A 26,709-nucleotide genomic window follows, 5' to 3' on the forward strand; every position below is an offset into this window, starting at 1 on the left:
CCTTAAACTGAGTTCGGCTGATTTGAAAATATACATAGAAATCAAAGAATCTGTATGCTTTGTTAAATAAAACAAATCCGATGATCACTATCACTATTGACGTATAAACGTCCTGCTCGAAGTCGATATAACTATTATTCGTTACAACGACATTACCATATTAATCCATCAACCCACTCCCAAAATGTATTGGCAAATGCACCGACTGTATTAATTAAAACGTTGGCAATATATGCATGCATTGCTATGGAAACATGAAAAGCGATTCTTCATATATCGTAGATATATACTGATATGTCTTTACTATTTGTTATTGTTTGTTGTTTGCGCGTCTATTTGGACACATACTGTAAATATAACACGTTATGGCGTGCAGCCAATTTTGAATGTTGTGACAACAAAAAACTTAAGTTGGGTTTATTCTATAGCTGGCTTTCAAGTCTCGTGTTTCCTTGTTCTAAATTCTGGTACACCAAAGCTAGTAATCGGCACTCCACAGCTGGGCGTTGTCAAGTGCATCGATTAATGGCATCTGTGACGCAGAATACAACTAGGTCAGGCGAACAAAAGAACTTATCCATGTTATTTTTATTTATTTTTTACCCAGAAATGGACTGAACAATTAAAGAAAACATAAAAACAGTTAAGAAACTTCGGACTAGAGAAAATGAATTACATAGAGTAAGAGAGAAGAAACAAAACTTTGTCAAGACTCATTCAAAAAAGAACATTATCCTATAACTACACTGACAGTTACAGCACTAACCCATTACAATACGTTAAGCATGCAATTTTAATAAGTTTTATAAATAATTCACTGCATTTGTCAAGTACATGTGAAATGGATTTTTCAAGTTTCACATTTTCAATGAACCTTTCCATTAGTGGCACGGATTTAGCCAGCAGCTTAGCAGGGCTCAGGAAAAAATATTTCCCAAGTACTCGTCCCTGTGACGAGTGAGCTGCAAGAGTTATTTGTCGCTGTCCACACTCCACACGGTTTACTTCTCCGCTACAATGCGTACGCTTTCACAAAAGAATCACGGGTAGCTGATGTAAGTTTGATACTTAAATGGGTCAAAATCGTGAAAATATTATGTTTTAACACACGACTCCTTAGATAAATATACAATAACACAAAAGGTTTTTAACTCGATAAATTGGAGCCCGCACATATAACCTTTATTTCATAGTGGTATACGTGTTTACAGCGAAACCTTCCAGTGTTACAGGCAATGAGCTATTATATTTGTTAACGAGTTATATATGGAAGATATAATTTTTAAAAAAAACAGAGAATGTCACAATTTTTGGATTTCCATCTGTTCAGACATTGTTAGTTTGCTCCAGATCACTAAAATTTTTAAGACTGAGTGGCTTTATTTATATACTGCCAAGCTAGACTAAAGGCATGACCAAATGTGTGTGTGTGTGTGTGTATGTGTGTGTATGTGTGTGATTTTGATTATTAACGTAGCTTTAAAACATTTCCAGTCATATCACTAATATGTCTCTGTCTGCGTGAGTTCGAGTCTCGGATTCGGCTAATGTGGATATGTGAGAAAGCTTGCCGGTAGCTTCTCGTGGGTCGGTGGTTCTTTCCGGGGTTTTCCGAGTTCTTCCTCCACCATTAATACTGGCCGCCGTGTATAACCTATCATGTGCTGAAAAATGTCGTTAAACCCTACAACAACAACAACTAATATGTCTCAGTGTGGCAGTTTATAGTGATGTCTAGCACTGGGGCAGCATGGCGCAGACATGTAGCATCATGTCCCACCTAGTCACATTATCCTGACAACAGGCCAACCAGTCCTAACACTAACCTCTTAATGATGAGTGCCAAGCGAGGCAGCTGTTAGTACCATTTTTATAAGTCTTTGGTATGACTCGGCCGGGGATCGAACCCACGACTTCCCGGAACATACATTTAATATTCTGGTTCTCTTAACTTCTCAGAGGGTTGACTCATAAAGATGTGTAATAGTTGATTGAAGGGAAATTTTCTCTACATCAAAATAACACCTAAATTACTGAAAGTGTACCGTAAATACAAACACCATTAAGAAATCAAGGGCTCGGTGTGAAACTGCAACAAAACATGATCATACTATTTATCAATTTTAGTATCATGCTTACATCAGGTTCCTGTATTAAAAAAAATCGTTTTCTTCACAACATGTTCTAGACTGTCATCAAGTAGGCAGATTAGGCACAGTTTCTTTATAAGTGACGCAAGCCAAATATTAATCGATATTGAATTTCGGCACATTTAGGGGTAGAACATGTACTCAGATTTAGTCTTACTGTCCGATTCTGCATCTACTGGGCTAGTACGTAGTATCCTTTCACTCGGGCGACTAAATTTTTACCCGGTCAGGAAGATTGGACGAATGCTTTCCCTGACCCATAAGCGTGTGTTTCTCCTCGGTCTTGAACGGGTTGAGATTTTCCTCCATTTTGGGTGGGTTGAACATTTTGGCAGTATTCAGCAGCATTTGTTGGATGCTTTTGTGCATTACAAACATCAGCAATAGATTTATGACCAGTTCGTTACAAAATTTAAATTTCGGGAACATCACGCTAACACAAAGGCGTGGCCATCGTTTTCGGCAGCCTTGATACAGCTTTTGCACATAAGGACGATTCAACTTCCTCCATCATAGTGGTCAACATGATTTGCTTCGTTGGAAATGGTGTCGAAATGAATTTCCAGAAGTTGGATTCTCAACGAGTTGTTATGAATTACTGTCGAACTACAATTTTTATACTCATGTTTCTTTGGCAGACGGACGATTAGCATTTATTCTTTTAGGTAAGGCATAATTTGTAAAAGTATATTGCACCCCCAACCCACCTAGATTGATACAATCTTGCAATCGACACGACCTCAAAGAATGTCAGTCTAATTTGCAGCATAGTGCCGGTAATCCATCATAGAAACCTTAGCTGTCTCCTTATTGCTACCAATGAAAGACCAGTACTGAATCATACGCGTTTTTATCGGCTTTCCGTATCCTAAACGAATTCATATAACTGATTCATTTATTTACGTATGTAATCAAAGCTACGGGCTGTTTATGAAGTTAATGTCTGTATTAATGCGTGACTTACCTGCTTCTCCTTTTATGACACATTTAAACGGAACAGGGGACTGAAAAGAAACACAAGTTATAGTGATCAACAAGCCGAAAAGAATCCATCTTTGTCTCTCGCTGTCCATCTGTCTGTATCTGTGATATCGAATTATTTATTTACTGGCTCACTCCCTGTCATATTTGCGAAAATTTTATACAAATTTGATGTAAGATTGCACAAGTAAGTTGATACTTATTAGCTGTATTCGTTTCCATAGCAACTTAGATTGCTTTAACCGTTAAGCATGCAACGACTTTCTGTGAAGTTTAGAATTAAACATTTTTCCGACATGCAAGATACATGTTTGTTTCAAGTAGGAAGTAGTACAGAGATTTTAATAATAATAACTATTTAATAATAATAATAGTAATAATAATTAATAAATAAATAAATAAATAAATAAATAACCACCACTACTACTAAAACTATCCTAAATTTGCTAAATTTTGTCTATAATTGAGAATGTAACGGTATCTCGCACAAATGGCATTCTCAGTAGAATTGTGATTGTTGCTGTATGTGGAGATGGTGAAAAGAATAAAATTAATCAAACTCGGAAATTCGTCACTGAAGAAAGGAGTAGACCAAAATTTACTAGAAGGAAAAGCACCACTTTTTAACATTCAAAAATGCAGCGATAAAACGCTTTTCCAAAGTGTCTCTTAAATGTTCGTGGCAGTTTTCATTTCTATCTACTAATCAGTGCGCTTGAAGCCAATAATATGAAAGCAACAAACACGAAGGACTGTGAAGTTGAAAGACCCAGAGTATGACTTTAATATCTTACCTTTTGCGAGCAGTCTGACCGACAGGTTTGGTCATATGTGATCCCATACAAAAAACTGCGCTCCGCAATGGGTAGACAAAAGAAAACGAAATATACCAGCTTCAGATGTTCGGGCATCTTAGTTCACGTTCGGAAGTATCAGATTCTATGTGTTTCTCGTGCTAAGAATAAACTCTTCCGACTGAAAGTAGAGTATACGTCATACGTTACATAAGAAGCAGCCGTCATCAGTTTGTTTTGCTCAAACTTTCATGGCCCTTCCTCTATCCCATTAGTCCAACGCACTTAAACTAGCCACCCCACCTCCGGGACATTATGACAATTGTGAACATAGTGGTGTCATTGCTCAGAAGTGTCTTGTAAGCGGGCTTAAACCAACCATACCAAAATATTAGGCTTTTAAGCAAGCTTAGCCCACCCCAACCAAACTATTAAGCCTTTAGGCAGGCTTAGCTCAGTCCAACCAAAATATTAAGCCTTTATGCAGGCTTAGCCTAACCCAACCAAAAACTTAAGCCTTTAAGCAGGCTTAGCCCAACAGTAGTATAGTGAGACGATTTACGGACAATGGGAAAATACATCCCCCCCCCCCTCGGACGATATACGGACAAGATTTGTCAGATCCCCCTGGGACGATATACGGACAATGGGAATTTAACATGGGGAGTATTGGAACTGTATACGGACAAGGGAAAGTGGGGTTGTTGTATAGGGACAATATGAATGGAACAGGTGAGGTGATGTCACGATACTGAAGATTGGTAACAATGTTGCAAGGGGCTGACCTCAGTCGGGCCAAACAGCAAACAGTGAGAGAGGGTAGCGGGTAATTTCAGCTAGTTCAGCAAGTGACGTGTAAGTTTAGCAAGTTCAGCGGGTAGCGGGTGGGGGTAAATTCAGCTAGTTCAGCGGGTAGCGGGTAGAGGGTAAGTTCAGCTAGTTCATAAACTAGCGGGACATATAACTTTTTTTTATAGACAGAGACATATATGTATATAACACATACAACATACAGACATAGATTGACGAACATCAATCTATAAACAAACAACTATACAACCGACTAAAAACATTTTTTAGGCAAGTATGCATATCTTTTGGAGGCATATGAGTGGCTCAGAAAAGGTTCTTTGGCGCTTTTTTGTTGTTGCTAACATCATTCCATTAACATAGAGGGCATCGCATAGGTCTTCTTCTCTTCCTCAAACTTCGTTTGACCTCTGTATCGCAGATGAGGATTCTCTTCAGACGTCCTTGTCTCTCCACATATATTCTTCTTTTTCAAACGCTCGTATCATTGATCCCGATGATCGTCCATGATGATCTGACATACATCGATAAGTCCGTACGGAACAGCATCAACGATACGAGAGTAGATGATTCAACGTTAGTCCACATCTTTTGACGAGAACAGGTGAAGGGAATGAAATGATCCGCTGTTATTTATAGTGGAAGAGCGGATTGAAATGGATTGAGTTTTTTCCCACCAATCCTAACACGCGTTACAAAATTCACAGTGCGGAGTCTGTCTTCCAATCCTATGAGAGCTGACTGCGACATCGCGTTCCCTATATATAGGTGCGCTAGCGTCTGTGCGCAGTGAATCAATGCGACAAAGTTTTTAAACATGACCAAAACTAAGAAGACGATGAACTGGCGTGCTCCAGCAGTGGAGACACAAAGCAATGGTATAGAATTCAATTGGGATTTAGTCGATTTTCTTTTTTTCTTCGTAAGAATTTGTTCCTGTACCAGTATCTTCGCCGCCTTCTCCATCCTTACCAAACGTCGAGGATTTTAAACAGAGACAGAAAGAAGAAATGGAGAAATGTTTACAACAGCAGAAAGAAGCAGAACAAGCTTTTCTCCTTCAATAGCAACAGCGAGAAGAAGAAGAGGCAAGAAGGAAACTACAGGAAGAAGAAGAACAAGCTCTAGGAGAGAAGGAGGACAGTGGAAGTCAAACGGTGACGGTACTCTTGGTTATTTTAGCAGACTTAATGAGTCTGAAACAAATGTATCAGACTTCTTTAATACGACCCAAGAGAAAAAGACAATCCCTAGCCAAGCAGCCCAACCCTATTCGCCTGAGATACCCACCCTAGCGATTTCCACCCAACCATCGACAGGAGCAAGTCCAGAAGTAGGCATAGGCAGTGGAAAAGGCTTAAGGCAGTTAAAGCTGATTACGTTCCGTTCCTGGGATTGCTTTTTTTGGTATATATAAAAGCACACAACGGTCCTTTTCAGGTCCACCCATTTCTTTCGAAGAGAGATAGCGTTCATTTTGCCAAAATCAATTAAAACTAAAAATCCCTTTTTTGCCCATGATGTATTTGTGTGTGTGTGTGTGTGTGTGCGTGCGCGTGCGTGTGCGCGTGCGTGCGTGTGTGTGTGTGTGTGTGTGTGTGTGTGTGTGTGTGTGCGAGTGCTTGAGTGTAGTTTCTTTTATGATTATAAGAATCAAAACCAAGAGACACTTAAATCTTCGGTCTGGTCTATTCTGGTACAAATTTTACAATCCAATATCACAATACAACACTTTTAAAAGTTCATAGACCTCTTCTGTGTCTTTGTTCGCGCTCTCTGTTTTTTAAATTGCTTCACTTTCACTGGTTTTTCCTTCTCTTCTTCCTCACTTTCTCATCGTCTTCTTTTCTTCTCTTTCTTATCTTTCTGTACGTATTTCGGTTCTTCCTTTAGGGGAGGGTACCTCTTCTTCCTGTTCGGAACTCCTCTCGTCCTATTGCTCCTGTTGTTTCTTAGGGCATTCTGAAGACCAATGTCCTTTATATTAACATGATAACATGTATCTTGCCCTTTGTCTCTTCTGACACCTGTCTTGCTTTTGGGACGGTCTGGACACTCTGTAGCTCAATGCCCTTTCTCCTGACAGATATAGGAAGTATCTTGACTTTTATTTCGAAAGGAGGGGGAGTAGTCCGTCGGCTTGTCTGAAGAAAACTTTCGTATGACACCTCGCAAAGCTCAGATCAGAAGTTCGATCTGTGTGGGCTCTTCCGTCGTTCTGGTCGGTTTGAGAGTGAAATTAATACTGGAAGGGAAGACACTGACCCTTTATATGGGGAAGACACTGGTCTGACATGAATATAGGCGACCATAGTTTTAAGATGTAATCACATCATTTCGTGGAGAAAGGAGAAGAAAGTAAGAGGCAGAAACGTCTCGCACAGTAGCTGAGTCTTGGCTCAAATTCATGCCAGCGATTCTGAAGATGAAATGAATGAGCCAGAATCCAGACCCAGAGAGTCTACACCCATCTAAAGTTCACCAGTAAACCCTGAAAAGTATTATCACATTCGAGAGACGGAAAAGCGCTCCTCTAGAAAATTTAGAACGAGAGCCTATACGAACGTGGTGAAGTTGAAAGATTTCATGCCCGCTGTACAGCTGGAGAAAGCAGAGGGGTTCATCATCGAGGTGTGTGATTCTTTGTTAACCACACTGAAACGACAACGTGAAGTCAGTGAAGACGATCGCTTGTGGCTTTCCATTCATCATGACAACGACAGTTTGAAAACCCCCATTTGGATCGAGTTTAACAGCCCAGCAGAACTGTCACCTTCCAAAGTCATCGACAAGATTCAACACCTCCAACAATCCAACGACAAGTTTCACATCACCGATGGAAAAACGGCACTGTTAATGACCCAGGTTTCTCTTCCAAAAGGGATCGAACAACGCAGAAAATTGTTATTGGTGGACGAGCTTCGTAGCCTCAAGCATAGTCTCGTTCAAATTAACAACCATTAGTCTGTGCCATCGTGGAGGGACGAACGTATGCCAACAAGAACGACACGACATAATGGAAAAGAGCCTGGCAAACTATTCAAAATTGAACCGTGCCAAACAAAGAAGAAAAGCATAACTCATGTTTCAGCAAGCGGCCTATCCAAAGACACACTCTGTGGCATTCATGAAATGTACAAATTGTTAGATGTCTTGTCTCAACGCTACACATTGAAAGTGCACCGTTAAGAAGTGCGTGTACCCCTGTTGCTTCTAGGAAACATTTTCAAAGACGGAACTACATTCACGTCTATTATCACGAAGGACATCTCGATCACATTACCAGTATCAACGGATTCCTGGGATACGGTCATTATCGTGAGAAATGTGACTATGGCTATAACAATCGAGAGCAACACAAGCATTGTGGATTGAAATGCTCAGGATGTTTGGCCTCTCAACCCTGGCTTGACCAAGGAAAACCACGAGTGCGTTGCCTTGCTTATCAATGCTCGTTTGTAGCCCTGCCTGTTACAAACATCATCTGAAGACACAAGGTTCACAGCAGAAAAGTGATTGTGAACTCCTGAGATTGTGCCCTAGTTGTGGACACAGCATCCGTACCAAAAATGCCAAGGCACACGTATGTTCAAGAAAGGCACGATGTCACATTTGTCACCAAATCGTGGACTTGGAAAACGAATGCTACATTCAAAAATACCATTCCAAACAAGAGGAGGAAGATGACCAGAAGAAAGGGAATTTCATCTTTCTCGATTTCGAATGCATGCAAGAGAATGACATTCACATTCTTAATTTCTGTATAGCTCATCGAGCGTGCGAGAAGTGCATCCAAGAGCCTATCTTTAGTCATTGCCCCCATTTCAGCAAGATTCCTGGAGGACGTGAAAAACTATTTCGGTGACCGAACACGTTTGCCGATTTCGCCCAATGGCTCTTATACCACATCGACAAGACGTGGAGCCAAGAGGACATCGAGCGTTACGGAAATTGTCATCGCCATGTCACGGTGATGGCTCACAATTTACCGGGATACGATGGATAGTTTCTTTTGAGATACTATACGGGACAAAGTACCGAACGTCCTAAGTGACTTTGAACGGAGCCAAAATCATTCCCATGCAAGAGGGACAAATGCAGTTTAAAGATTCGACGAGTTACATGGTCATGCCTTTGAGTCGAATGCCCATAACGTTTGGAATGATAGAAATGGACAAAAGCTAGCTCCGCAATTTTTCAATACCGAAGCCAATCAACACGCCATCCTACCCCAGTTTCATCAGGTTCACTACTACAACCCCTACAACATGCGTACCTAACAAGGAGAAGCTTTATACGCTTGGTACCATATTCACGTCTAGAGCCTCTTCGACTTTCAGGCAGATATGTTAAAGTATTTTCATTCCGACGTGGACATTTTACGGAGTTGCTGTCGAAAAGTTTGATAATTACTCATGAAACACGGAGCGATCGATCCTTTGAAGAAGATGAAAACCATTGCCAAATCGTGTTCCTTAGTATACCGCCAAGGATTCATGCCCGAAAACACCCTGGCTGACATCAGCCCTCAAACGACCAACTTCGTCAAACATCGATACTCGGTCAAAGCCCTACGCTGGCTACAATATTTGTGCGACAAGGAAGACAAATGGATTCAACAAGCCCGAAACGGAAGAGGCGAAAAAACCATCGGACCGTATTCGGTGGATGGCTAAGACTTAGACAACCCCAATATCGTGTACGAGTTTAATGGGTGCTTATTTCACGGATGTCGCCTCTGCTACACTCAATGTGACACTAAAAATCAGTTTTTACAACGTACCATGGAAGACTTGTACGTGGATACTTGTCAGCGACGCTTGAGGTTAGGACAGCAAGGATACCAAGTGGTAGAAATGTGGGAATACGAGTACGATCACCGCTTGAAAACCGATCCCGATTTTAAACGCATCGTGGAAAGTTACAAGCTAGTGGACCCTCTGATCCCGCGAGATAGTTTGTACGGAGGACGGACGAATGTCACATGTTTGCTGCACAACGCCGAAGAGCAGAAAAGAGAAGAAATCAAATAATTGGACGTGTGTTTGCTGTATCCTTATACGTGTAAATATTATCAGTTTCTCGCAGAGCACACGCAATTGCTAACCGAGAACATCGACCTGGACAACATTCGACAATACGAAGGATTGATTAAATGCAAAGTCTTGCCTCCCGCGGACTTGTACCATCCTGTTTTACTTCACTATCGCCAAAGAAAACTGATGTTTCCCCTGTGCCGTACTTGTGCCGAAATGTGCAATCAAGACTGGCCTTGTCGGCACACTCAGGAATAACGCGGCTTGACAGGAAGGTGGGTCAGCATGGAATTGTTTAAAGCTCTGGATCTGGGATACCAACTGTTAGAAGTGTAAGAAATTTACCACTTTCCTAAGACGGAAAAATACCACAAGGGTGACCAAACTCAGAAAGACATTTTCACAGACTACGTGGATGCCTTTTAGAAATTAAAACAAGAAGTCAGCGATTATCCTTCCTGGTGCCAAACTCCAGAAAACCCAAAGAAATTCAAAGAGAAATACTGGGAGGAGGAAGGCATCGCTTTAGACCACGTGGAGAAAAACGAAGGAAGGCGATCATTTCCCAAAGTGATGTTAAATTGCTTGTGGGGTAAAATGGCACAACGGCCGTGTTTAACCAAGACATAGTATTCGACAGAACCTTCCCGCTACTTCCATATGATTCATGACAAAACTAAATACATGAAACACGTAGACATTCTTCGTGAGGACTTGATGTTAGTTAAATACGAAGAAGAACTGGACTTTGTAGAAGCCCTCATATTTGGAAATGTCGTCATTGCGGCTCACATGAAAGACCATGCTCGCTAAAAATTGCACGAACGTTTAGAATTGTCAAGATATCGCGTCCTGTACTTTAACACGGACAGTTGCACCTATGTCGATCGCCAGGGTCTTTGTTACCCAAAACTCGAAGGAGACCTTTTAGGAGCCTGGACGGACGAGCACCCCGTCGACAAGATTATACGTTTTTCTAGTGGCGGTCACAAACATTACGGCTACGAATACCGGAACAAACAAGGAGAAGTGCACACCGAGTGTAAAGTGAAAGGAATGACTTCAATTATCGCAACAGTCGAGTGGTGAACTTTGGCATGCCGAAGGAATCTCTGCAGTCTGGACGGGATGGAAACTTTAAAGTGACCATCTACGAACCGTACAAGAGTTTACGTTTAACCACACACCAAACTGTCAGTCGACCTTTGGAAAAAGTGTATCAAATCGTGTACCAGAAAGAGTGCGATTTCCCAACCACTTGACTTTGCCGTACGGACACGTCCACATTGGTCAGCATATATAACTACCAAGACCAAGCGAGAAAGATGAATACTTTTAAACAGACATAATTTATGTTCGGTGATTCTCAGGTGGAGTGCGATGTTGTGCCTTGCGATGAGAGCGATGCCGTACGCTGTGACCTTAGGGATTCAGTACCACATCATGGTAACTTTGCTATGACTACTACTACTACACCTACCATGGAAAGTGATGCTGTGCGTGTCAAAATTGACGGATGCGAATGCGATGCCACTCGTTATCGTGGACTCTTTTATACTGTTTTTCATGGTGGATGCCATCCTCCACGAGAAACCATGCAGCTACCACCCCACCTATGTCATCCAAAAACGATTAAACTACTGCGCATTTCACCGTACCCTCATCGAAATTAACCTGTGAACGACGAATATTTGTTTTCTGTGCGTTTGCCTGAATACTGCGACTTTGAAAGTCGATTCCAAACATTCCAAGGAAAATACCCTACTTGGGCACAGGGATTACAGTCAAGTGCTTCAGTTGCGGTGTCACTTCACGAGTGGAAGCAGAAAGATTAAGTTTCCTTGGAACATTTTCGATGGTCTCCGCATTGTCATTATCTACCTTTAGTGCGACACTAGCCATTCATTTTTTAACCACAGAGAATCCGTAAACCAAAGCCAGCATCGTGGAACGTTTTCAACGCATCTACGCATGTGGATATATTTTACGCATCAAGACACTCTCAAGTACATCAACGTATTACCGTACTTGGTTCAAGCGTACAACCAATCTTACCATTGATGAATCGGACATGCCCACCCCGCATTAAGTGACTAGTGACATCTAAGTGACCCTTTTTGAGCGCCTGTTTGGTACATCTCCGACGGTGGCAGAACCCAAGAAAAGTGGAGTGTTGGCAGCAGGAGATTGGGTGCGCATTGGCAAAACCAAACGCACTTTCGACAAATGGTACTTAGCCAACTGGACCACCGAATTGTTTCGTGTCACTGGACAAGTGCGTGACCGTCATCATGCCGTTTATACATTGGAAGACATGAACGTGGAAATGTTAAAATGAACGTTTCACTTTGCCGAGTTACAACGCGTGGCCAAAAATGAAGACGAAGTGTACGACCTTGAAAGCATACTCGAACGAAGAACCCGTAAAGTGGAGAAAAACGACGTGTCAAAGAAATCAAAGTACGTTGGAAAGGATATCCTCCCAGTTTTGATTCTTGGATCGACGATTCTCAGGTCATCGCCTATATCAAGAAGGGACCATCATGCCTTTCCAATCAACCTCAGCTACCACTTCTACCACAATGACTACTCCGTCAACGAGTTCTTCTCTGCAATGTCTACAGAAACAACCATTGTGGGTTTGGTGTGGAGAATGTGTGCTTAAAACGGAAATCGTCTTTTTCTGCCAAATCTTTGTGGTGTATTATGCCATCGGTACTGTCATTGCCAATATGTGTTTTTAATAAGGAGACAAACAAATGAGGATCATTTTACTGAGCAGTTGCATCGGTTACCTTCTTCATAATCCTTCCCTGAAATAATCATCGAACGGTAACAACGAACCCTTGCTTCCAACGTCAGTCACCCTCTCAGCAGTCAGCACTCCAACAACAATCCTTTTTAGACACTCCTCTGACTTCGAGTGACCCCTCGGACAGAAGAACTCTGGAATTTTGAACAACAACCAATTTTACTTAACGTTACGCAGTGATGGTTCCATAGTGGTGTTTCCCAACAACACATTATGCTGTTACGGCCAAATTACCTCAGACCATCCAATTAGATCCAAAGCCTATTGGGAAGTGGCTTTGGTGGAGATCATTCACCCGACACAAGTCTTAAATGTCCTTTCAAAACAAACATTTTTGCGGTCGAAGTTCATGACGAGTACGTGCAAATGTATTGAATACCAATGTAAAAGGTGAGAATAAAACAGAAAACTCACAAATTCAAAAGTGGACCTATAACACTGTAATTCAGCCATGCTATTATTTTAGCGGTCAACATTCGGAGAGCACGATTTCTACCAGGTTCAATACACTGTTTGGTAAAGCCTTGGAGAGTGTCAGGAAAAGTGTCACCGTTGAGTACCATAAAGTGGCTCGTCGCCTACTGATGAGATTTCGGAGGGTAATGTGTTGTCCCCTTTATTTTGTCCAGATTGTTTGACATTTTGGGCAGGGACATGGAGAAGAGGATGACAATGATCAGGAATAAGGAATTACCAGTCATTTCCGACAACGATGCTTTTACCAAGTTATTTAGTTCCCTAGTAGAACGTGGTGGGACACACCTTCACATATCACGTTGTCCGTGAATGTGTACATCTTCACTATTTGCCCGTCAGCAAGTCGTATTTTGACACTGTCAACATTCTATAAAACGAGATCTTGGTCAAAATATTCCATTCACCAAAAAGAAAGTCACGGTGAAAACTATTCTCTAATGACACGTAAGTCACGTATCCAGTGTACATAGGCATCGCTCGACAGCGAGGACATGGCTTAGAATATATGTTGAAATCGACCTTTCGTTCGGTGGCCCTGGTGTTGAAACCGATGGTGACACGAGGATTGCACGCTTTGAAAGATGACGTTTGGATGCACGGCAAAGAATTTCTCCAAAATGTCATCATTGACAAACAAAACCCCAACGAATTTTTCTTTAGAGCAGGCAAAAATGTCTTGCTGAAAACGGGCAAATATAAATGCCATGGACGCTACCGAGTCAGGTATTTCTACATCCCGGACGCCACAGCAGGGTCAAGGCAGAAAGAGACGACGAAAACATCCCTTCAGAGGACTTCATAGTCATAAAGCTAGAAAGGGTAAGTAATGAGGAACCGTCCGAGACTTAGACGTTTTTGATTATTAAATCATAGAGACAAAAAGTGATGTACCGAGAGTCTTTCTTCAGCTTCGAGTTGGAACTGGATATATTTGACATGCCATCCACCATGATGACGATGCAAGAATTCCCATGGGTAGAATTTCATCCCGTCTTTTCTTTGACGGATTCAGCTCCCAAAGAGTTTGATATCAATGGACAGCCGGAAGATTGCATCGATCTGAATAGCAGTTACTTATATTTGAAAGTCAACGTGATCAAAAGGAACAACAACGCACCAAGAGTCGATGCTATAGTAGGTTTCGTCAACAATTTCACCATTCCTCGTTCAGTGAAGTGGATTTGTACTTAAATAACAAACTCGTCGGCAGTATCGTTTATACTTACCCTTACCAAGCGTAATTTGAAAATCTCTTGACGTACGGAAAAGAGGCCAAGAACACTCATGTGGATGCTTGCGTGATATGGAAACCTGACACAGCGGGTGAGAACACGTTTAACGACACAGTCGTGTAAGCAGATGAGGATCCTCACAATGTGTGCTTTAATGACCGCCGAAAGAAATTCTTGCAATGACGTAGTTTATAGCTGTTGGATCGTGGTTGCATGAACAGTATTTGCTGAACAGGTTGGATATCCCCTGGGACCGAATCGTAGCAGTGTCGCTTTCCATTTGACGGACAATGCCAACAAAAACAAAACCATCATCCAAGAAGCCAGACTCTACGTGCGTCGTGTGGAATTGTTACCTAAAGTGGGAAATGACATCAGTCACACTTTGAGCAAAACGAACGCCAAATATCCGATACGACGCGTGAATGTGAAAACTTTCACCATTCCCGCTGGACAGCGATCCATGATCGAATATCATCTGTTCCATGGACAACTACCCAAGCGTTTGATCATTGGCACCGTCAAGAACTCAGCCTTCAATGGATTTCACAATGAAAATCATTTCGAGTTTAAGGATTACAACGTGACTAAGATATAATTCACTACCAAGGGCAAGACACGGTGTACCAGACCCTTCAGACATACGTTTGATGACAAGAATTACTTGAGATCGTACTTGTTCTTGGACGACGCTACCGGACAGTTAGGGACCAACACCAGTCACGGTATTACGTACGAGGATTATGCAGAAGGTTATGCTTTGTGGGCTTTTGATTTCACTCCAGACCAAGGCAGCAACAAGAGCCATTTCCACCCTATAACATCCGGTCAGATTCGTGTGGAACCTCAGTTTGCAAATACTCTACCCCCAGATAACACGGTTAATGTCATCCTGTATGCCGAATTCAATAATACGATAGAAATCAACAGTTTGAGAAAATTCATTCTAGACTAGTAGAAACTATGAATGCCTGTTATCCCTCTTTGAATAGTGGAGAATCTATGGAAATGGAAAGGAGGATACAGTGGAAGTAGAACCCCAAAACAAAGACGAAGAGGACATAGCGATGAAGTCTAGATGGCCAGAACAAGAACAACATTTAGTCTCCTGTTTTGCCAAACACCTGGCAGAAAAAATTACACAATTGATCAAGACAGATTGCTATAGATGTCAAAACGATCATTCCATTCAAATTCAACACGATAAATATATGATGCTGAGTCAAGAAGAAAAACGGCACGAGTATCTGGACGAAGCTTGGAAACTCAGATGCCTATGTAGTATTCCAGGTGCTTCTTGGACGAACTGGCAAAGGAGGCCATAATAGAAATGCGAGAATAGAGGAGGAGGAGGACGACAGAAAAAAGAAGAAAAAGAAGGAAGAAAGAATCCTGCCTCAACTCATACTGAGACATCTGTGTAAGGTCAAGCCTAAGGTGAGCACAACTCCACCACAACAACCAGCACCACAACCACAACAACGTCAGCTACAGCCACCAGTACTAGTGCCAGAGATAAGCAAACCTCGACTGCAAAATAAAAGACAGAGGAAGTCTTCACTATCCCACAAAGTGAAGACTGGGACGATGAGGCGACTCAACCCGCCTTTGCGCTCCCAAGAACAAATGTGAATTGTGAGCAGGACTGGAGTGGGCGTTGCATGTGTGGGTCCTGGCCTGGGAGATGTCAGCATTAGCCAGGTGTATTTTAAGTTTAAAAAACAGCCATTCTCAGGGCTAACCAAATCTCTAGAAAGGAGCTATTCAAGTTGCCAGTTTGAGTAAGTGTGGAGTAGTGTGTTTATAAACAATCACTCGTTTACTATTATAATTGAGTTGTGTGTGTTTGCATGAGCTCGCGTACGTTTGTGTGGATAGTAGAATGTGTGTTTGTATGAGTGCTCATATGTTTGTGTGGATAGTAGATTTTGGTGTTTGTAAGCATTCGCGTACGTTTGTGTGGATAGTAGATATTGAATGTTGTTTTCTCCTTCCCGTGTATGGATAGTAGATATTGTGGTTTTTGATACTATATTTTGGGTTTGTAAGCGTTCGCGTACGTTTGTGTGGATAGTATATTTGTTTTGTTTTCTTTTTCTCTTCCCCTGTGTGGATAGTAGATAATATGTGAAATGACTGTAAGGGATGTTTTCCTTCATGTCCGTGCTTGACACCTATAAAGTCAAGCGTCCGTCATTCCCGCCATCAGGAACACAGAAAAACGAATGAGTCCACGGCAATAAATACTTGCCAAAATGAGTAAAATAATTCTGCTCGAGAACGACCTTTCACCAAACGCTACTGATACTGAATTCAGCGAGACTGATATAGAGAGACGGGAGGAAACAGTTTACACACGGCAGCCCACAAAAATGGAGGGCAGCCAGTGAAAAACACACCACCAGAACCATGTCTGCTAGCCGGTGAAGACCAACTCTAGCTATACTGACCAAAGGTGTGGCACTACAGATGCTAAACGGGACGGCGTATCACTTGGTCGACTCCTAAAAAAGGGAGACATAATTTCAGGGGCGCCACCTGAGAAACAAGATGTGGTAGCCCTCTTATTCCGGAGCAGCTAACAAAATTCCGGTAGACGCCTGCACCACAATAGCAGTCATTGAGAAGCCTGAGGGAGAAAAGATTGCTACTATTACCTCAATGTACAGTTTCATTTGGCTGAAAACCGTTCTTAATAGTATCTTTATTTTTAAATCCTAATTTGACCTGTTTGGTACCACCATAAAAAATGTATTCTCCTATATTTACTTGGGTGTGATACAAACTATTTTTTAAGTCACTTTGACTTTACTGAATGCTATTTAGTTAGTAAATCGAATGTACAATTTGTACATTAAATTCCAACTTTAGAACGAATCATTTTTCAAATTTTTTCTGACTTCGTTGATTTGAACAATTGCTTTTGTTGTTGTTTTGGGGCTTAACGCCATTTTTCAGCAAACGATAGGCTATACATGGCGGCCAGTATTAATGGTGGAGGAAGAACCCGGGAAAACCCCGGAAAGAACCACCGACCCACGAGAAGCTACTGGCAAGCTTTCTCACATACCCACATTGGCTGAATCCTAGACTCGAACCGCCGCAGACAGAGGTGAGATGGCAGTGATCCGTAACGGAGAGCGCTTTAGACCACTCGGCCACTCGGGGCCCCTTTGAACAATTGCACAGGTGGCTTACACATTATTGGTATATCGTTGTCCATTTACATAACTGGACTAAATCTGAAATAAGTACAGGCTGGCGTTTTTGGGATTACACAACATCCATGCCTGGCTTTCCGAGTACCTTTCCTCCTGACCTAGCTCTGACAACCAGCCATGACGGTATGTGAGACCATTTGCACCCGTCAAAAAACTAGTTGTTCTAATGTGACGTCTTTGCTGCCGACCAATCGTAGCGGACGTTACATACTGCTTGGATTGACATCTGGTGCGTTCAATCGCAAGTGAATTACAATTTTTCAATCATGAGTGCGTTTTGGGTTCATTCCCACTCATGACGGCCCTACATTCAAGTCGTTAGGGACTAATTAATCCCAAGATCTGATGGCCAAATTAATAAGTGTTCTTTGAACACATAAATGCCTGGGGGATGAGTCACCAATTCCTTCCCCCAGGAGTAATTAAAATTCCAGCTATGCTGGAATAAAGGTCGAGCATGCCCTGACGGGTGCAATCGATATTAAGTTCAATAAAGAAGAAGAAGTTATTCGCACCATACATTCCATTCATTCCAGCTCAAGACGTCGACCGGTGAATATCGCACAGCTCTATTTTGGAGCCGTCCACGTGGCGGCTAGGAAATTACTACGAAAAATGATGATAATGATGAGCCACCAGCCATACAAGGACTAAGTTGTTTGCCCGGGACTGCAATGAGTATTTGCCAAACCACTTCACCGGAAAACTGTATCTTGGGGATGGATGGAATCAGGTTTCCTACAGCGCCATTTAGGGGTCCGTTTCTTCAAAGCCTCAAACTGGTACTTTGTCAGTTGCATTAGGTCCATGAAATTCATGCGGTATGAGCGGGCACGGGGACCTGTAGACTTACAGATGAACAAAGAAAGCTGGCCGATAATGCCTATGTTGTCAACGGTTTCTGCTATTGAATAATAGTGGAGAGTACTGCTGTGTAAAAGGGTGACCTTACACTTCAAGAATACTAGCCATTACCTACCAGGCTGGAAAGCAGCAGTCCGGTCGCGGTTCTGATCCCTCAGGAGAAGCCCTTTCAAGAATGTGACCGCCGATGTATTGGGACCGAATGATAGCAGCACTGTAAATCAGGCGATGCTTCTTACATCATAGGACCCCGGGATCACTCGAATTGAAAAGATCGAGTGCCTAACAAATTGCCGTAGGGAGTCGTGCAGTTTCCATTGGCTGAAAACTGCTTTTGATAATATCTCTATTTTCAGTATCCTAATTTGACTTGTTTCGTTACCACCATCAAAATTTTTATTCTCCTATTTTCCCTTATGCGTGACACAAACTATTCATAAGTCATTCCGACTTTACTGATTGGTATTTAATTAGTATTTTGAATGTACACTCTGTACACTAAATACCAACTTTGAATAAATTATTTTTCCAAAATTTAAAAACTCAATTGATTTAAACAATTGCACAGGTGGCTTACACAATATTGGCATTTTTATTGTCCATTAGCAAACTGGACTAGATTTGAAATAAGTACAGGCTGGCGTTTTTATGAGTACACGACATCCATGGCTGGCTTTCCGAGGCCCTTCTTCCTGACCTCACTCGGACATCGTACCACTGACGGAAGAATGTGGGACCATTTCCACCAGTCAAAACACCAAGTGTCCTAATGTGACGTCATAGCTGCCAACCAATCATATTGGACGTTAGATACTGTTAGGGTTGACATCTGGTGCGTTCAATCGCAAATGAATTCCAACCTTTCAATCATGAGTGCGTGTTGGGTTCATTGCCACTCAAGCCGGCCATACATTCAGATTGTTAGGGACTAGTTAGTCCCACGATCTGATGGCCAAATTAATAAGTGGTCTTTGAACACATAAATGCCTGGGAGATGAGGCACCAATTCCTTCCCCCAGGAGTAAGTAAAAATCCTGCCGTGCTAGAATAAACGTCGAGGAGAAGGAGGATGAAGGGAACATACAGAGGATTAAAGAGTTGAATAACAAAATAGAAAAGGAAAAAGAAAATGAAAGGAAGAAAGATGAAGAGGAGAAGGAAAAAACAGGAGGAGGAAAAAACGAGAACATGAAGATGAAGAAGACAAAAAGAAAAAGTGTAGGACCGAAAATAAGAAGCTGGTGGAGGTATAGAAAAAATTAGAAGAAGAAGAAAACCAAAGGCCCTTTTCAGGGCCACTCATAAGCCTCGAAAAGATTTGCTTACTTACCCGCCACCCGCTGGACTAGCTGAACTTACCCACTACCCACTGTCACTGTTTGCTGTTTGGCCCGATTGAGGTCAGCCCCTTGCAACAGTATCGTGACGTCACATCACCTGTTCCCTTCCTATTGTCCCTCTAGAACAACCCCACTTTCCCTTGTCCGTATACAGTCCCAATATTCCCCATGTTAAATTCCCATTGTCCGTATATCGTCCGGGGGGGGGGGGGGGGGCTGAAAAATCATGTCCGTAAATCGTCCCAATGGAGTTTTGTAATGTGTGTGTGTGTGTGTGTGTGTGTGTGTGTGTGTGTGTGTAAAACTATCAAAATTGTTAAATGGCGGTCTTTGACCCTCCTCTCTCTCTCAAAATTTGATACACCAGAATTTGCTCTTAAAACTTATTCAAACGTGACTTTTTGTATACATCATTACACAGGTAGTAGCGATGACATTAAGTAACCAGATCATACAAGTACGCCATCACTGATATCTCCTTTTCCGAAAACCACTGAAGCGTTTATTGCAGCCTGCCAAATTGCATCCTTTGAGACTGGCAAAAAATTACAGTTGAAATCATAATCATTGTAACATTCCACAATTTGTGTACTTGCATTAACTATAATTGCCGTGTTTGAACATATAATAATAATAATAATAATAATAGTAATAGGCTCTAAAGAAGTACTTCAGACACGGTGCCTAAATTCCACAAATGAATGGCCGTATATCTTACTTATTTTCCCTTCATTTTTACTCCAGTCTTTCTCCCACCCACCCGCCCGACCCCGACCCATCCACACAAAAGATTTCTTAGAAACTGACGGCTCCGTTACCTTACAAGAGACATACTTAAAAGCCGTCTCATTGTCATAACAGGTCATTAAATTTTCACGTCTCATTGTAACAACCGCTCCGGTGGCAGAGTGGTTAGAGCGTCCGCCTCGGATGCGGGAGGTCGTGGGTTCGATCCCCGGCCGAGTCATACCAGAGACTTAAAAATGGTACTAACAGCTGCCTCGCTTGGCGTTCAGCATTAAGAGGTTAGTGTTAGGACTGGTCGGCCTGGTGTGAGGATAATGTGACTGGGTGGGACATCATGCTACATGTCTGCGGCATGATGCCCCAGTGCTAGACATCACTATAAACTGCCACATTGCAGACATCGTAGCGATATGACTGAAAAATTGTTAAAGCTATGTTAAAAATCAAAATCACATCACTTCACACATCACCTCATTGTAACACTGCCAATTGGTATTCATAAATTGCTCAAGTACCCTTGTCAGTCATAATTAGTGTATGTCGGTTGATTTCATTTTTGGCTCATGGTATTCATTTTCTGTTGCAATTAGTTGTTTGTTCTATAAATTCGTGTTAGTAAAGCTTGCTCATGTACTTTATATTGTTTCATTTTCAGTGATTAAGCACACCCCCGTGTACCAGTGTATCCTTGAAGACTTATTTGGCCTATCTTGTTTTGAATGTCCTTGAAAGATTGTACAAGGACTCCAATGCACAAAGTAAAAGTGAGGCTGTATTGCCAATGATGCCAACAGCTTCGTGGTAAATTATAGACAAACCCTTTTTGTTGAGCCCCAACCCACTCTCTGTCACTCATCGCATGTATTATTATTAACTTCACACACACACACACACGCGCGCGCGCGTGCGCATACGTGTTGGACAGCAAATGTTTGCGTTTATGTAGAGAATACTTTGGGATAGATTTTCTATCCTGTGGGGAAACTTTTTTTTTTTCCCCACACCGATTTTAAAATTTTGCGTAAATCTTTAATGATTGTACTGATGAATTTGCATTCTCATTTTGTTTCCTTAGAATTGTTTGGGAGTCTGGCGCCTATCAAAAAGAAGGTCTTTCGTTATATCAGACCTTATGAGCAATGGTAAAATAATGGTATAATGTTAGATAGATAGATAGATAGTAGATAGATAGATAGATAGACAGACAGGTAGGAAGGTAGATAGATAGGTTGGTAGGTATGTATGTAGGTAGGTAGGTAGGTAGCTAGATAGATAGATAGATAGACAGGTAGGAAGGTAGATAGATAGGCTGGCAGGTATGTAGGTAGGTAGGTAGGTAGCTAGATAGATAGATATATAGATAGATAGACAGGTAGGAAGGTAGATAGATAGGCTGGTAGGTATGTATGTAGGTAGGTAGGTAGGTAGGTAGCTAGATAGATAGATAGATAGATAGACAGGTAGGAAGGTAGATAGATAGGCTGGAAGGTATGTAGGTAGGTAGGTAGGTAGCTAGATAGATAGATATATAGATAGATAGATAGCTAGATAGATAGATAGATAGACAGGTAGGAATGTAGATAGATAGGTTGGTAGGTATGTAGGTATGTAGCTAGCTATATATATATATATATATATATATATATATATATATATATATATATATATATATATATATATATATATAGATAGATAGATAGATAGATAGATTGACTGAACTTGTATATTTTATAAGCTATATGAAACTGCCCTTAAAAGAACATATACAGGTACTCGTGTAAAAAGTCAGTTTATTTGATCCAAGATAAAAACTCAACCTTATACAAATATTTAGCTTTAAATCCACCATAACATTTTTTGTTTGTCGTAAATTGCTAGGCATTTCGGCATAGTGCAGCCTGATTCAAATCAGATCTCCATTGTCCTTCAGGGAATACAGTGGGGATCTGACTGTAATCAGACTGGGTATAGTGTGTATGGTGAGCAGCAAGACTAGATTATGTCACGCTACATTTGAGAAATCACTGGCGGGAAGAGGAGGGGGGAGCAAGTACAGACTGAAACAGATGTAGAATAGCAGAAACAATGAGGTACACAGACAAACAGACAAATAATGCACATGATCGTCTCAGTGAAAATAGAAGTGACATACATGTAGGCAGTTAAACGAAATTAAACCTGTAGCGAGTTAGACACACGGAATGCATTGGTCTAAATATATGGTGGAGGAAGAACCCGGGTAGAACCACCCTCCCACGGGAAGCTACTAGCAAGCTTTCTCTTTACCCACGTTGATCGAGCTGAGTGATTTGTAATGGTGAGCGCCTCAGCAAATTTGGATACCTGGGGCCCCGGTCTAAATAGATCCTAACGTATATACAAGTAATGCAAACCTTTCACGTTAATGTTAACTCATTCATGTATGTATATTACAGTGAAATAGAGTGTGGTATTCAACTTTAAGAAATATTAAATACTGAAGTCTGACAATGTCGTGTTTACCTTTAGTTGAAGTTAGTGCAGGTTTTCTCAATCCCTTTGCCATCACGTGCATAGATGTAAACTGTGCGGTACGACCCCTCGTACATTTTGTGGTGAACTAGGAAGCGTAAAACGTTAGAACTGATTTGACGACCCCAATCAATGCACCAAAGAAACGCCTTGTATACATCAGATAAACTAGGCCGTGTACAGATTTAGAATAGAATGACAGTCACACCCTTCAATGCTTGAAAACATTTATAAACAAACACACATTAGATAATCAACTTGTTGATTTAATCTGTGTACAAAAAAAATAATCACAGTGGTTGACGAAGGACTGTTAAGTATATCATGAAAAATTTACAGGGATAAACACTGGACGACAAATTTTGAACTTCTACAATGTGTGTGTGTGTGTGTGGTCAGGGCCGGCGCCAGACCCAGCCAGACTATCTGGCGCCCTAGGCAAAGTTAGATTATGGCCCCCCCCCCGGAAAATATCAATTTCAAAATTTATAAACAATAATTTTTTTTTAAATATGCGCCCCCTGAAATCAGCGCCCTAGGCAGCTACCTAGTTTGCCTATATGGTAGCGCCGGCCCTGTGTGTGGTGTGTGCGCGCGCGAGGGCGTGCGAACCACACTTATGTAACAGTCGGTCAAGAAATGCTATTAGAATGAATAGTGATATAGATGGTTCTTTTTACAATGTCATTATCATCCACTGTTTGTTTGTTTTTTCCCGTGCTAGGAGCGTCTCATTTCATTCAGAGAAAAACTCGATTTTTTCCTCAAAGCGCATCAAAATTCATGTCAGTATACTTTCATAATCAACACAAGTGTCTTGAATTAGTTAATATAAATTAAGGTGGATAAATAAAATTAAAGAAAACTCCACACCAATAATAACCTTACTTAACACGGTTTGGTTACCGTATGAACTCACTTATACATCGAATATAACTGCAAACAACAAAGATCCTGATCTGCCGTAACATAACGGGCCCGCAGATCAGGATTCATGTTGTTTCTTCTACTGATTACTCCTAACAAACTACACAGACCCAGAGCTGCCGTTGCATTATGCGACGGATGATCTTTGTCAGCGTAGCTTGCAGTTGGACACTTATTGGTGAGTATATACGGTAGTACAAAAGGTCCCAAACTTGATCCTTTCAAGAAAGACTTTTCACCCCGGCAGAATAAGAGATCACTTAAAGTACTAGACTAAAAACTGTTCTGTACAAGGGACAAAATATTTTCTAATGCTCGATATTTCTTCTGAATACGAAAGGTTATTTGGATAGGATTACAAAATTATGCGAACCCATCCTGGTACAATCTGTTTTCTGAAGTACCCATCTTGGTACAATCACTGCTTGGGAACTGCGGCAGCTCACTGACTAGCGTGCTCGGACTCACGACTCGCCTACAAAAGGACCAGCCAGGGTCAGCTACCGTATTGTTTCCTTGGGCAAGGCACTTTACTCCTCGGTACTAAATCACCTAATTGTATTGATGTGCGGTAAAGCTCCACACCAGACCAAAACAATCTTTTTTTCCTGAAGTAAACGTAAAACTGATCGGTTAAAACACCATTTTCTTGTAAATTTGTTAACCTCGGTAATTTTCAATACAGCACAATCTTGAAAAGTAGTGGTAGTTTCTCTTTTATTATAATTTTTCGAATGCAAATGTAGCGTTGTTTCAGAATTATGTCGGTAATTGAAATTAGCTGAAATGTGGGAATAAACGCGGAGTAAGTCATGATATAATATTGGCGTATATTCGGCTTATTACGAGTCATTAAAACGAGGCCATCTCGATGAGAAGCTGGTTGCTTCAGATTTAAAGTTGAATGAAAAAATCATCTGGAAGAAAACAGCAACTGACTTTATTTCTATAATTAAACATTTCATCCACAAGATCCACAAGAATATGATAACTGATGCGGCCAGGAGAGTAGCTAAGCCATTTTCCCTCATACGCAAGTATAGAAAGAAAGGCATTCCTCTCGTCGCGTAGCGAACAACAATGAAAAGCGGTTAAAAAATATTCAATGCGAATGCTAGTCATAAAATCATGAACGAATTTTTCTCATATCAAGATTGATTGCAAGATCAACAAATCATTAAAATAACTGCTTTGAAATGTATCATTTAATTTCTTGTCAAACTTTTTGTATTCACCTATGCGTCTGACAATGTTGATACTAAGTTTGTAAAAATTATTAAGGTGTCAAATACAGACTGGAGATTTTTTTTCGGCGAAGGGATGATAATGATAACAATGAAGACAATGTTGATTATTACGACGAGGATGTGGACAAAGAATATCTCCTGAGATAAGTCCACGAAGCAAACTCCAGTGAGATCCAGTAGTGAACATTTCTACAACAACAAGCTTGCTCAGACATCAGATCAACCCCAATCTAATTAATATTAGATCATTGATGTCCTTCACCTAGGATAGTCGAGATCTTGTTTTAATCAGGCTGAGATCCACCCCGATCAAACTTGATAAACTGTACCGTCAATAGCAATGCTTAACGATCATCTATTTATGGTTTTCAATTTTCTCAGGTAGAGTGGTATCTGCGGCCGTAAAGATCATCCCACCTTACCGCCTATGGCTTCTTCGTACCTAAATCCTTATGTTCGCACAAGTACATAGAGAGACATACGTACGCACAACATACATACATACATACATACATACATACATGCATGTGTGCATACATACATATATACATACATATAAATGCATATTTATGCACTTAAATGTTACCTGCATATTAGTAAAAGCGAATAAATTTTACAGTCTTCAGAGATATATCGGTATGTATACACGTTCAAATACATTCCTTTAGCGTGGGAAGCGTGTTAAGGAGCGTTTTATAAATATGCAACACCTATTTTACAAAACAAATTATTGGCTTGTGTTTAATGTGATATGCAGGAAGTTGTATTCAGCTTATTCAGACACGACTGTCAGTGCACATCATTATCAAAGAACGACAGCAATACACCGTACATGTATAACTTAGTCAAAGATCTCTCTTCTCTCTCTCTCTCTCTCTGAAATCCAGAAATAAAAATGGGCTTATAATCCTAAAGAACAAAACTGCTCTCAAGGATATAATGTATGTATGTATGTATGTATGTATGTATGTATGCATGTGCGCGCGCGCACGCACGTACGTACGTATGTATGTATGTATGTATGTATGTATGTATGTATGTATGTATGTATGTATGTATGTATGTATGTATGTATCCAATGATAGATTCTCAAGCTGCCTTTCAAAGCTAACGTCGAGTTTTTGTTTGAATTCTGAGCATAGAAATTTACAGGTAAAACGTGTGTGTGTGTGTGTGTGTGTGTGTGCGTGTGTGTGTGTGATTTGGATTAGTAACCTAGCTTTAACAATATTTCAGTCATATCGCTACTATGTCTGCAGTGTTGAAGTTTATAGCGATGTCTAGTATTGGGACATAATGCCACAGACACTTAGCATCATGCACTCAATCATATTATCCTGACACCAGGTCAACCAGTCTTACCACTAACTTCTTAAAGCTTAGCGCCTATCCAGGCAGATGTAAGTAACATATTTTTATAAGTCTTTGGTATGACTCGGCCAGTGTTCGAACCTTCTACCTCCCGCATTAGAGGCGGACGAAACTTTAGTGTAGCTCGAGTCAAAGTGGGACATGCAGTCATAGGAACGTTAACTTTGTCATTCACACTCGACCGCTAGA

The 26,709-nt window shown here is 41.1% G+C and overlaps 1 protein-coding gene across 3 annotated transcripts in view; it reads right to left on the minus strand.

Moving 5' to 3' along the window:
* The window catches only part of LOC149789195 (uncharacterized), a 58,851-nt gene extending 35,730 nt beyond the window's left edge, over nucleotides 1-23,121 (minus strand). For all 3 annotated transcript variants that reach the window (XM_089975351.1, XM_089975350.1, XM_089975349.1), the window contains exons 1-3: nucleotides 22,967-23,121; nucleotides 3,926-4,106; nucleotides 3,115-3,154 (exon numbers count right to left, since the gene is read on the minus strand). In XM_089975351.1, coding sequence (XP_089831477.1) covers nucleotides 3,115-3,154; nucleotides 3,926-4,042 — 157 coding nt within the window. In that variant the 5' untranslated portion in view covers nucleotides 4,043-4,106; nucleotides 22,967-23,121. The remainder of the gene's footprint in view (nucleotides 1-3,114; nucleotides 3,155-3,925; nucleotides 4,107-22,966) is intronic.
* Between the last annotated feature and the right edge of the window lie 3,588 nt (nucleotides 23,122-26,709).

Source organism: Sinohyriopsis cumingii, chromosome 11, assembly GCF_028554795.1.
Source record: "Sinohyriopsis cumingii isolate HCF-2022 chromosome 11, ASM2855479v2, whole genome shotgun sequence".
In the NCBI taxonomy this organism is placed as follows: Eukaryota; Metazoa; Mollusca; class Bivalvia; order Unionida; family Unionidae; genus Sinohyriopsis; species Sinohyriopsis cumingii.